The sequence below is a fragment of the Sinohyriopsis cumingii genome, chromosome 5 (genome assembly GCF_028554795.1).
Source record: "Sinohyriopsis cumingii isolate HCF-2022 chromosome 5, ASM2855479v2, whole genome shotgun sequence".
In the NCBI taxonomy this organism is placed as follows: Eukaryota; Metazoa; Mollusca; class Bivalvia; order Unionida; family Unionidae; genus Sinohyriopsis; species Sinohyriopsis cumingii.
In genome coordinates, this window is record NC_142965.1 from 55478103 (window position 1) to 55491075 (window position 12973).

At 33.1% G+C, this 12973-nt stretch overlaps 1 protein-coding gene across 2 annotated transcripts; it reads left to right on the top strand.

The window, feature by feature from the left end:
- The first annotated feature begins 1224 nt into the window (after window positions 1–1224).
- Window positions 1225–8749, top strand: LOC149799214 (uncharacterized). Of its 2 annotated transcripts, none has more exons than XM_089958480.1 (8): window positions 1225–1332; window positions 1992–2098; window positions 3645–3854; window positions 4269–4430; window positions 4858–5067; window positions 5882–6043; window positions 6483–6735; window positions 7936–8749. In XM_089958480.1, exons 2-8 carry the CDS (start codon window positions 2035–2037, stop codon window positions 8084–8086), a joined length of 1212 nt encoding a protein of 403 aa, XP_089814606.1. In that variant the 5' UTR covers window positions 1225–1332; window positions 1992–2034; the 3' UTR covers window positions 8087–8749. The 2 variants fall into 2 exon arrangements, with proteins under 2 accessions (XP_089814606.1, XP_089814607.1); XM_089958481.1 differs by having other exon boundaries at window positions 1240–1353.
- The last annotated feature ends 4224 nt before the right edge of the window (window positions 8750–12973 follow it).

The following is a 12973-nucleotide window of genomic DNA, read 5'->3' on the forward strand; positions in this document are numbered from 1 at the left end:
TATTCGTGTTCAGCACATACAAATTGATAAGAATTGACTAATTTTATTTCAGTAACATGACTTTTGTAAAAATTTGTTGTCCAGTGTTTTCAAAGCAGACAAATCTGTTTAGCATGAAATACAGACTTAAAGTAAACAGACGTTAATCTTGAGAGTCGGACCACCCTGAAACAATGAAAGCAAGCAGGAATTCACCAGAATTTATGATACACTTGAGTCTTTTGAATACTGATATAATTCAACTGAGAAAATCAGGAACAAAATCATGTTGTTTCAGTCGTACTTTGACCGTGTGTTATTGATAATACCTTACATGTTATTAAGAAAAGGACTTCCCTGTGACGCAATGCTTTATCATCAGCCTGGGTATTTATTCTCCATTATTGCAGGCAAATATAAGACCATAAATGTCAATTAAAGTGATATGATGTCATCACGCTTATTATCATTATATTATTTCCCACCAAATGTAAAAAAATATTACTACCGAGAAATGGATAATTCACTCCAATTAACACTTAATTATAATAGAGAATGAGCTTCATAATTTGCATGGACGCAATTACTAGTGTTAATTGAGGCTGGATGGAAGCACAAGACTATAATTAGAGATTCAGGCTAAGTAAACGATATGCGAACAGCATTTCATCTTCACCAACACCACTGTCGTCGAAATCGTGGTATTTTTGTCATTAACATATTCCTTTTATTATTATCGTTATCATCATAATAATCATCACGATTCATTTTCTTCTTTTTCTTGTTCTTGTTCTTCTTCCTGTTCTTGTTTTTGATCTTGTTCTTCTTCTTATTATTATTTCAATTAATTAACAATAACATGATTATATATATGGATACATATATCTCGAAATTATTATTTCATTTAGAAAGTATAAGCAATGGTATCACGATACTGCATTAATGCACACGGGTATTACTACCTATACAATGCGATATCAACGGTGTAAAGTTTTAAACTGCCCTTTAGAAATCAATACAATTCCTGACATGAATCTAAATATGAAGGATACTCTGTGATCTTCGATACAAGACTATTTGCCATCACATGTAAGCCGACTGTCTTATTAATCAGTGGTTACTAGGTCCGACTTCAAATACGTTAATTCCCTTGAATGCATTGAAAGATTACAAAATTCTCTTCCTGGTAATGCTGTTATTACCACTGACTCATAAAGTTCGATTTTGTATTGATCTTTTTTTAGAGTCGATGCAATATCACAACGAAACATTAGTAGGTTAGTCAAGAAAGCGGGAGGGTATGCTATGCTGAGGAAGCCATTTTTATTTACATCATCAGTTTTGATCTTGAAAGTAAGTTGTCACCGACTTAAGGTATGATTGCCTGTAATGTTTATATTCCTTGAAAAACAATATAGTTGTCTAAATGACCTTTTAGTTTTAACTTAATTCCTAAATTATACAGATCTGTCTGCACTTAGTTAATATCACATTCTAGTTACCGAAGTAAACATATATAGAGCTTTAATTTCTCCTTAATTTGGAGCATCGAGATCTATATTGTTATCCTATTTCTAGGATGGTGAAACACGTCATCGTATGGCACTAGATTTAATTGATTCTACATTTTCTATCTCACATTACAACACACCAATTGGAACTGCAAAATAGATACTTACCGCATTTCTCAAACATATTATTTTTTTGGGAATCGTGACACAGTTGTAGAAAAAAGCTTGGTATGAATTCTTTATGCAGTAATTTGTGGGAATCGTCACAAAGTTGAAAATTAAAGGCTTGATATGAATTCCTTATGCAGGAATTTGTGGGAATCATCACAAAGTTCCAGATTTGCATATGTATCTTAATATTAGCTATTATTAAGCACGATTGTATTGTATGCAAAATGATATTGCATGCCAAGTTCACTTCACAGAAAAGGTAATAAATGATGACAAATTTTATTTAATCAGCGCATAAATCAATGAACAAATTGTTTAATACAATTCCAGAGGGGAGAGTGATGCGCCCATTTCTCAACAGATTCTCGTAAAAATGTCTCAGATGATATCTCTTTGCGGCCTGATATTCTCTGCACTATGTCTGCAAATACATGCAGGTAAATATCATTTACGCCACAAATACTATACTATACTATACTATACTATACTATACTATACTATACTATACTATACTATACTATACTATACTATGCTATGCTATGCTATGCTATGCTATGCTATGCTATGCCATACTATACTATACTATACTATACTATACTATACTATACTATACTATACTATACTATGCTATGCTATGCTATGCTATGGTATACCATACTATACTATACTATACTATACTATACTATACTATACCATACTATGCTATGCTATGCTATGGTATACCATACTATACTATACTATACTATGCTATGCTATGCTATGCTATGCTATGCTATACCATACTATACTATACTATACTATACTATACTATACTATACTATACGATACTATACTATACTATACTATACTATACTATACATTCATGCATGCTTGCATACATACATACATACATACATACATACATACATACATACATTTGTAGCATTAGTAATAATATATTGAACTTACCACACTAATTTGAATTTTACAGTCCTTGTTGTGATAAAGCCCTTTCAATGCAATACATATTCTCGGATGTCTTTACCTGTAATATGTTTCTATAATATTAATTTTATAATTATCGCAAAAGGGTTTGTTTGTACATATTTAAATAATGCCTACTACGGCACTTGTCTTTTTTTATATAAAAAACAATCATAACTCCGGCAAAGGGTCATTCGTATGAAATTAAAAGGAAGCGATTTATGCATCTTGGCTACGTTTTTGCTTCAGTGATATTATATTTACTTCATTCCCCACCACCGATACCAGATGCCAGACCCCCATTTCTTAAGCGCTCTTAAAAGCCATTGCTCAGTAATGTTTGACGTACGATTCAGCAGGTATAAATAGGTTTAATACAGAGGATATCCGTCGATCCTGAAATAATTTTTAAATGTATTGCAAGGATGTTAACAATACTAATAGTAACTGGATGGAGGAGAATGAAAAGGAAGATCTTTCAAAGATCTTATTTTTTACTCAGTACGAAAGAGCTGCTAATGTGTACATAATTTCTTATCGACAACATTTTTACTAAAAGCAATACTGGGAATATTTCTTGTTATCATGTTTGATCTGTGGGTGCTGTGGAATGGAATGGTTTCCTTATGATACATTTTTTACATTAAATTTTATTCGTATTTGTAATTAAGATAATTGTAGTACCATTTAAACTAGCTCGAGTCGTCACACGTCCCGCTTTAGTTTTCATCGCTATGCAATGGAAAGCCAATCTATTTGAAGTTAGGCCCAGACGGCATTTAAAGTAAAACATATATTATTATGCACAGAAAGTGTTTATTAGCCTTTATTTACATGTGCTTAATTCAGGATTTGTTTTTGATATATTTGAAATGTTAAACGATGTATCTGTCTTTGTTGTTTGCTGTACCGTGGATTCTGTACCACATAACATATCATACTCCATCCTTCGTCATATTTCTTTCAAAACACTGCAGCACTATCAGCTTACTATAATAAGAAAACAACTCTTTCATACAGGATCTTTCGATGGGTGTATGTCCAACATCATCCTGCCACATTTGGTGCAGAGAGATAAATCCTACACCGTTAAATCTGGTGAACAGTTTGTGTCAGATGACACCCTCATCGAAGGTTGGTACAAGGTTCCAAGTGGATTTCAGGTGTCCACCAGCGCTAACAACATATACATAGGATCATGTGGAACGTACTTCCCGATGTGGCTCAATGGTACAATTGACATCAATTTGATTTTGTTTCTAGATTATTGAAATACGAACGAATTATCATTCAATTTGAAGCAAAATCCGCTTTATTGTTCTTACATTGATGGAATAAAGTTCTTAGCGTATTTTTGTTACTTTAGTCGTCGTAAAGAACACATCAGTCTGAAAAAAGAATTGCTTCTGACTATCATAAACATACATGTATATATGTGTGTGTGTGTCTGTGTGTGTGTGTGTGTGTGTGCTGATTATCTTTTATATATTACTTGTATGTGGCACTTTTTTAGTCTTTTATTTGATGCCTCAATGAGAAACCTACAGTTTGTATAATTTCATTCCCAAATCAAATGAATACGCACCAAAAATATTAGAGTGTCAAAACAAAACAAAATACACATATTTTTTCAATTCTTTTGAGGTTCTCATCCATCTACAACTGGAGAGGAAGTGGAGGTAACTGCTTGTATAAAAACATACTTTCAACTTTGTGAATCCCCCTTTCCGGTGAAAATCAAAAGTTGTGGGAGTCACTATGCTTATTATTTAACCAGCACCCATGTCAATTCAGCCTACTGCATCGGTGTGTATGACCAATTGGCATTCTTACGTTCTTTAGTTCCATTGAAAGGAGATTACATTAGTTATTTTCACTACTACAGAATAGCAATATAAACGGTCAAGTGATCTTAATGAATACACAGCACGTTAAATACGTAAATGTGTTTACAAAATCTATAATGATCCTAATAAGACATCAGCATTAACATTATATTTTTCAATGTCACTAATTTGATATCCAGGATAATGGGATATTGCAAGTCATGAAACAATAATAAAAATTAATAGACTAGAAATAAATAAATAAATAAATAAATAAATAAATAAATAAATAAATAAATAAGTGAAACTTTTGTTTGGACTTCTTACAGTAAGAGATAGCTTTTGAATATTTTTATTAACTTAAGGACATAGTCTTATTGTCTCTGTTGTATTAATATGTCACGCAGAATTTCCATATAAGTGTAGTTCCAACAGCATGCTGCCCGACACGATCAAACGAGAAAAAAGTCACGTCACTGGCGCAAACGAAACCTTTGTATCAGACGATGCACTTCACGAAGGATGGTATTCCGTTACAAGTGGATTTCAACTCTCTTCCAGCGCCACAGACCTGAAGATAGGATCATGTGGAACCTATTATCCGATATGGATTAATGGTGGAAAGAAAAAACTTCTTACACTTGTTCTTTGACAAAAAACTCTCTTTACTTTCATTTCTTTGTGGATCAGATCAACTAATATAGATTGTAATAAGGAGATATATCCTTCTTAGAAAAAAAATAATTCAAGTGATTAAAAGCAAAATTGTTCTCTCCATATTTCTTTTTACTATTAAAATTATTCATTTGCGTATCTCCTATGATATAAAGTTATTCTCATTCTTATCAGTTGATTAAATATACGTAACAAATAATATGTATTAACTACACAGAAAACTTGCAAAATTCAAACTTTATTTAATATAAATATCCTTGAAACCGAATTGTTTCTGGTTCCCATTTTGTCTTTCTTTAGTTTCAAGATGCTGTTATTCATTCAAAATTAACCCTATTATTTGAAATTCCGAGAGAAGTTTTCGGTCAGAAAGTCCGTTTAACTATGAAATGTACACTGTAAAGCTGGGCCCTATTCAAACCATGTGAGCACCAAATGTAAACGTGAACAGTTCAAAAGTAGCGTAGAAAAAACACCCAACAAACCAACATTGAAATGCAAGAAAATCATAAGCACAGTTAACATTTGTTAGCGATGAATGTTTGTCAAATCATATCAACAAGTACTTGTGTGTGAGAGGTCACATGAACACATCTCATTCTTAGGTGAAAATATTAAGTAAATAGACATATCAAAACAGAACCTTTCAATTTGGTCACGAGAGATTTCAGTCTTGACAGGCTTGACTGAACATTGAGTACCTATCAGGCAAATCTATTGATTTAAATGCGCAAATTTGTATTTTTTTAAATCCAGGTACTCATCCGTCAAAAGCTGGCGATGAGATGACAACCCTTGCTTGTATAAGGACGTTCTTTACGCCGTGTGGCCCTTCATTTGCAGTCAGGATTAAAAACTGTGGATATTACTATGCGTATTATCTACAAAACACAACGCTTAATTCAGCTTACTGCATAGGTAAAAGTACCACTGTAAGAATTATAAAATAAACTTGCTAGAATGGAAACCATTTGTATTTTGACAAGTGTTATTATATAGTGACCATTCACCCTTTTCTACACACATTAGAAACGAGATCTTTCTAATTATCAACTACATGTACCAACACATATTATCTTATCCAGTTTGTATTCCGTACTTTATTTTTCTGTCACACCTTTGCCCTTGATATCTTCATTTGTTCATTAACTTTACTGTCTTTTATAGTTAAGTTATTATTGGTACTGTGGATTAAATTTATTAGAACAAAACAAGAACATTGTACCTAACACACTGGCAGCAAAGAATAACAGTGAATGTTTGTATCAATAAAAATATTTCAGCGAAGACGTAATTAGCAAGATTGTGTCAAGAAGGAATCAAACTTATTATTTACATGGTTTATGTATTCATTCAGAGCGACACGAGATATATACAACAGTATATTCAACAGTTTCCTCCAACACAACTTTGCGGAATACCAGCGAGCTGAATTTGAGGGGTACTACTCCGTCTCGTCCAAACAGTACCGCTCAAACGAAGACTGAAAACTATTCTGATAATTTGCTCATTCTAAAAACGGTGGTGATTGTCATCTCGACAGTGGTTATATTACCTATGGCTGTTATTGCCTTGCTAATTCTATGGAAGAACAAAACCCGCAGAAACAGGTAAGCTGAAAAATCCATGTACATAGACGATCCATCTTTATGGTACGAATGAGTATGAATACAGTAAAAGCTACACGTATACAAGAAAACTAAGCATTCTTTTCATATAATATTACGACTCTATATACTTAAACTAAGTAATAGAAGAGAGTGAAAACCATCAAGTTTTGTAAAATTCAACAAATAATTTATTTTCGTAGAACACAAATTGAAAAATTAAAAATAAATTACAGCATGGTGAGTGAAATCATAAATAGGCCTAAAAGTTATATCACAAATCCCAAAGTACTGAGTATTTCGAATGAGTTCTAGTGGCATTTTGAATGAATTCCAATATATTGTGTTGATGTGCCAATAGCTAGGAATAGTTTGACATGATAAAAGTCTTGATGTATCACAATGTTAAAACCCAAATTGTCTTTAAATGAATTCACATTATTCCCACAGCCACTTAATCCAAATTTATGGGCATCTTGTAATTCCAACGAATAACTGAAATACATTAAATCCTCTCAACTGAACATCACTAAATGACTCCACTAAGACTGATCTTTATGACAGGAATTACTAATTCGCGGCTAAATATCCATTACATGAAACACTAAGACGCGATTTCAGAACCAGAAAGGAAGTCGAATAATCATTTCCGGAATATTCTTCTTGTCAACCAATGAGAAATTAAGTCACCTGGTTTTCCAAGGGATAAACTCATGATCTGAACTTAAATCCCATCAAATTCTTCAGCAAGATTTCTTCTTCAGCTTCCATGATAAAAAAGGCCACATTAACATTTTACTCAAACCAAATGATATCATCCCAAAGTAAGAACACACAATGTACTAAATGGACATATTATCTATTCAATATGCTGTCTATTCATGAATAAAAAATGAAACACATAATGTAGATATCCATAAGAATATGTATGTTTCGTGCACCCTTATTTTAAACAATTATAGTTACTCATCCTTTTTCATCATTGTTTTAGAAAAAAAATTGATTTTACATTTTCCCAGATACAAAGTCCAAACGTTTGTTGCATTTCATATATCAAATACAAAACAGTTCTTCAGTGACATGCTCAACATTTTGTTCCCCACGCTGCCACTCAACTTTCTACTAAGCTTATCTTTAATTCGCACTTCCGTCCAATTTATCGACAAATTAAATCATAAAAGATGCCTTATTATTTTATTTCAGGTTTATAAATGTCCTTCCTTTAGAGAAGAAAATCATGCCAGTATGTTTCATCGAGAGTTCTGACAGGTTGGACAAAAGGATCATTCTGATGTCGGACCCAGTTATTTTCGCAGACATGGATGCCGGAAATCATATCCCGACTAAAACCTAATAAAGCAAAAAGTGACTTTGTTCTGTTGTTCTAGCCTGTATAGATTAAACTTAGTGATGAACACCATAGGCAATCTTCTGTAACAATTTGAACCAAATCCCAAGAATCAGTGTGGAAATGCTATTTGGACGTCAAAATATGTGTTTCAGCCACAATTATGTCCCCTACTGATGTTTCCTGGACCGTGTTTTAACTGCAGTGAACTGAAGGACAAAATGATATAATCCTTTATAGTCTGTTTCATAGCCTGTTTTATAGTCTGTTTCATAATTCGTCTAATTTTTGTTTTAGAGTCTATTTGATAGTTTGTTTTCATAATGTTGTAAAGTCTGTTTCATGGTCTATCTGATACTCTGGATTAGACTCTGTTAGCCGTTGTTTTCACATTAATTAAGTGCAGGCTTCATCTCAGATAATTATAACATTTGGGGCAATTTGAGTGTGTAACTTTTCTAACATATCATTCAACTCAATAACTTTCATTTATACTACAAAATATTCCAGATTTGTTTTATTTCCTCCATGTAGCTCAGTAGTTTATACATTATTTCCAAATTCTATCGAAGTTCGTTTGATATGTTTCTTGATTTTTAGATTTTCTTGTTTCAAGCTGACTGAAAAAGATATTCAAAATAATATCCAGTAAAAGTTTCACAAGCGCCATGGCAACGTATTTCGTATATAAACTGTAGATGTGATCAACAAAAGTGAAATATTATCGACACACACATACTACACGCATGTTATATTAATACCACCAAAACACATATGACATTTTATATATGATAGAGGCGCACACTTTTAATTTTTTGAGATAGCCTTATTATGCAAACACAGCTTGTCACATATACAGTTAACACATATTTAATATCTGTAACAAAAATTGACAGTAAATAAACAACAGCTTCAGAATAGAAAACTGATGAATGGGCCATTTTTAAAAACAAGTCGTTGCACTGATTGCAGTGCTGCGATAGGATATGGTCGATAATTGGTGGTATAGTGTGTTTTGGACTTTCTGGCTTCCTTGAAGACAATGATATCCTAAAAGGTGTCTTATTAACTATACAGCATAGAAAAACCAAGGAATGACAAATATATATTAATATATTATGGTTCTACAATTGCATAAATTTTGCATTCATTATTTTAACGAGGTACTACTATTTGTGGATTTCGTAATCTTATGAGGTCAATAATTTGAAGACCAAACAAAATTTAGTCATTAAAAGAGGAAAAACATGCTTGAGAAAATGCATTTCTTTGCAAAACCACAAAAACTGACAATTGACAAAATAAATGAATATAAAACTATTTAGCTTAAGTCCCGCTCGACGAAGTCGGTAGAGTTCTATATTAATCAAATTACCCACCCGTCCCTCCGTCAACAGTCTAAATTGAAGGGGGGATAATTTGGTTTCAACCAGTTTGCTTACTTATATTGATCAGGCAAATGGCATGTTTGACCTGCAGCGCGGTAGAAGATCATTTAGAAGAGTTACCGCCCCTGAGTATTTGTCTCCTTAACTTTGGTTTCCGCGACGTAACGTTACCAAAATGGTTTTGTTGACATGCATCTATATATTGATAAAATCGTTCGTGACCAATTTCCAGCATTCCACAGCGCCATTTACAAAAGGCATGGCTAATTTTCCATCCTTCACAGTTTGCCTTCCGCAGCAATGCTTTACCAAGAAGTGTTGGATTCCAACGAAACCTGGAATGCATTTTTGTTCTAATGGGATTTTTGAATCACTTTCATCTTAAACATTTCACGTCATCATTTACACTAGGATGACTTCCTTCTCTCGATTGCGCTTCTGTCTAACTTTGGTCTACAGAATAACTTTCCTAAGGATTAGTAGATTTTAGTTAAATTTGGTACGCATCTATTATTGAGACTTCAAACGAATTTTGGATTCCATCGTTCCAATATGTCATTTAGAGAAGTTATGGCATCTAATCTCTAATTTTCATAACCTTCGTTTCCGCAGTTAATTCTGTCAAGAACTCTTCGATTTTTTAAAACGTTTTTTGTGAAGTATTACACATCAACGAAACTTCAAAGTACTTGATTTGTAAGATTTATATGTCATTTTTTTTATGCCAGTTATTACCATTTCTTGAAGCGTTCATAAACTCGGGTTCCAAAGCATAACTGTATCGAAGATTTTGGAGTCAGCGCTGTATTAATTAAATCTTGAAGAAACTTTAATTTTCAGTCATCTACATCTCACGAGATTCACCGTAAGTGAAACATATTAAAAGAAAAATGTGGAGTGGTGGCCTTTTCTTAAGTTTTAGCTTTTGCATCTCATCAACATCATGAATAATTTCATCTGAAGTGAATTTTATGTCCAGTTTTATGTTGTTTTTGTCTTACACAAATTTGCTTCTCAGCATTTGACATCATTATTTTGTAGCATTGTGACGCAGTATTACTGGATACACGCTATTTATTTCCACAAAGGTCCTTTCTTAAGGCCAATATATGGATATTGTAGCAAGTGGATCCCCTTGCAATGCATCAAATCTCAAACTGATCTAGTCCAATTTGTCCCCAACAGATACAGTTGAAATTCCAATCTTAGACATTTTAGTTTGTATTTAGAAAAATCTCTCTCCAAACTGAAAACATATCTTTCCTAGCCATAAAGTTTGGTAATTGTAACTGGTGGAATACTCGAGTTATTGTGCGGAAACCAGATTATCATCAGTCAGACTGGCGGACACAGACATTATACCATAATACGTTCAGATTTTAGTGGGCGTATAGAAAGGGATTGAATATTTTGATTTGGTCAATTGTCTTGCAAGCTGTACATTAGCAAATTCGTTTTCCTTGCAATACTTTGTCTGGAATAGGCTCTATATTGGCCAGGCAGGTTTTGAAGAAAAGTCGTCTGCAGAGTGAATCGAAATATCATGTATGTCAGGATCCTTTCTGTTGAAAACTGGCATGTCAGCGCCATTTGTAAATAGTTGAAACTTTTGCAACATTATGCTTGGCAACAAATACTTTTAAAATCGATGAACTCATATTTTGAGAATTTCGGCAAATATTTATAACTGTCATATCAATAACTGTCAATCAAATGCGGCATGTATTCGCTTATGAGTCAAATTGCAAACAGTACACACCCAATTCTGCCGTCGCATAATGCGCCAGCAGATTTGGGTCTATGCAGTTTGTTAGGAGTAACCAGTGAAACAAACAACATAAACTCTGATTTGCCAGCGCACTATGCGAAGGCAGATCCCGGTCTTTGTTGTTTGCAGTTGGCTTGACATATCAGTAAGTATATACGGTACTGTTCATATATCTCTTACAGAATCTTTAATATTACGTAGATTGTAATTTTACCAAAATAAGTTAGTCACATTTTTACACTACAGCAATAAACTTTTAATTTCCCAAACTTTCTTTTCTTACTTTACTTTAACCATATTGTTTAGCTTTGTGGAAATTGTATGCCATGATAAATTCATTTATATGAATATAAACATTTAAATGGCATTCCGGACAATATTTGATATAAATAATCGATCTACTTCAAATCCAGATTGCTTCTGTGTTTCAGTATTTATGCTAAGGCCTAAACATTTATTGTAGTAATAAATGAGATTCACGGCTAATTTCTGGTACGCTTCCTAGCAATCAAGAGTGAGGACACACTGATAATTTCTGGTACGATTCTGAGCCATCAAGAGTAAGAACGCGCTTCTAATTTCGGGGACTTTTCAGAGCGATCAAGAGTGAGGACACACTGATAATTTCTGGTACGATTCTGAGCCATCAAGAGTAAGAACGCGCTTCTAATTTCGGGGACTTTTCAGAGCGATCAAGAGTGAGATTATACTTTGAGATAAAATATATTCAGTATTATTTATTTGATTCCTTTCATATTTTGATTTCTCCCATCGTGTGATCTAGTGCATCTGTACACAGAAGAAAACCACATGGGGAGAGGGGATTAGCTTGTATGCAGCACCTCCTAATGTCATACCAAGGTGACCCATGTCAATTTACAATAATGCTTGATTTAATATGTTTTAAAACCAGTTTTATACAATATCTGAAATCTCCATCCACAATGTTTGCAAGTGTAATAATTTATCAAAGAAAGGTCTTGCAACAGAGTCGAAGCATTTTCAAAGTCAATTACCAAAAAAATCCAGGTATGTTATATTGCTTGTAGACATTACAATATCATAAAGAATAATAGCATTTACCCTATGTATTGATCTTTAATGAAACCAGTTTGATCAATTGTAATAATTAGTGTAAGAATGTACTTTGATCTCCTTGAAATAAATGTCGATGCAATTTTTATGATCTGCATCATATATAGAAGTGGGTATCCAATTATGAAAATATTCTTTATATCTGTCCTCTTTTGGAAGACAAGTTATTGCGTCTTATTGCGTACCCTCCACCCGCTGAAATGTGTTAAATGGTTGATCTTTCATTAGTCTGCTATCGAAAATCAGTTCTTTAAATTAATTAGTCAAACTCCAAACAAATTAGTTAGTTTTATATGAGGATATTAATATTCCACGATGATGTAATATAATACATACTTAACATTATCTTTGCCAACAATACGACGAAACGCATATCATTCCAGTTTTATTATTGGGATTGAATCCATCCGCAATTCATCTCCATCTCCATAAATTGCGTTGGACGTACATTCGGTCTAAGGTGAAGTCGAATTATAACCAATTATCTTCAACACACAACACACAACACCTCATTCAGGTAGTTTTATCATTCTAAAGCTGCATTCCATTGAAACATATCGCAAATTGAGATCAAGGCATGTCACTATGCCGTCTCTCCTAATTAAAAAAGTCTTGAAAAATGTTCTTTTTTAAAATGTGCAC

Bases quoted from the DNA above. Each gene is read 5' to 3' on its own strand.
- LOC149799214 (XM_089958480.1), top strand. From the start codon at position 2,035: ATGTCTCAGATGATATCTCTTTGCGGCCTGATATTCTCTGCACTATGT. The intron at 5,068-5,881 runs GTGGAAAGAAAA...TTTTAAATCCAG, and splicing joins TTATCCGATATGGATTAATG to GTACTCATCCGTCAAAAGCT. The intron at 6,044-6,482 runs GTAAAAGTACCA...GTATTCATTCAG, and splicing joins TAATTCAGCTTACTGCATAG to AGCGACACGAGATATATACA.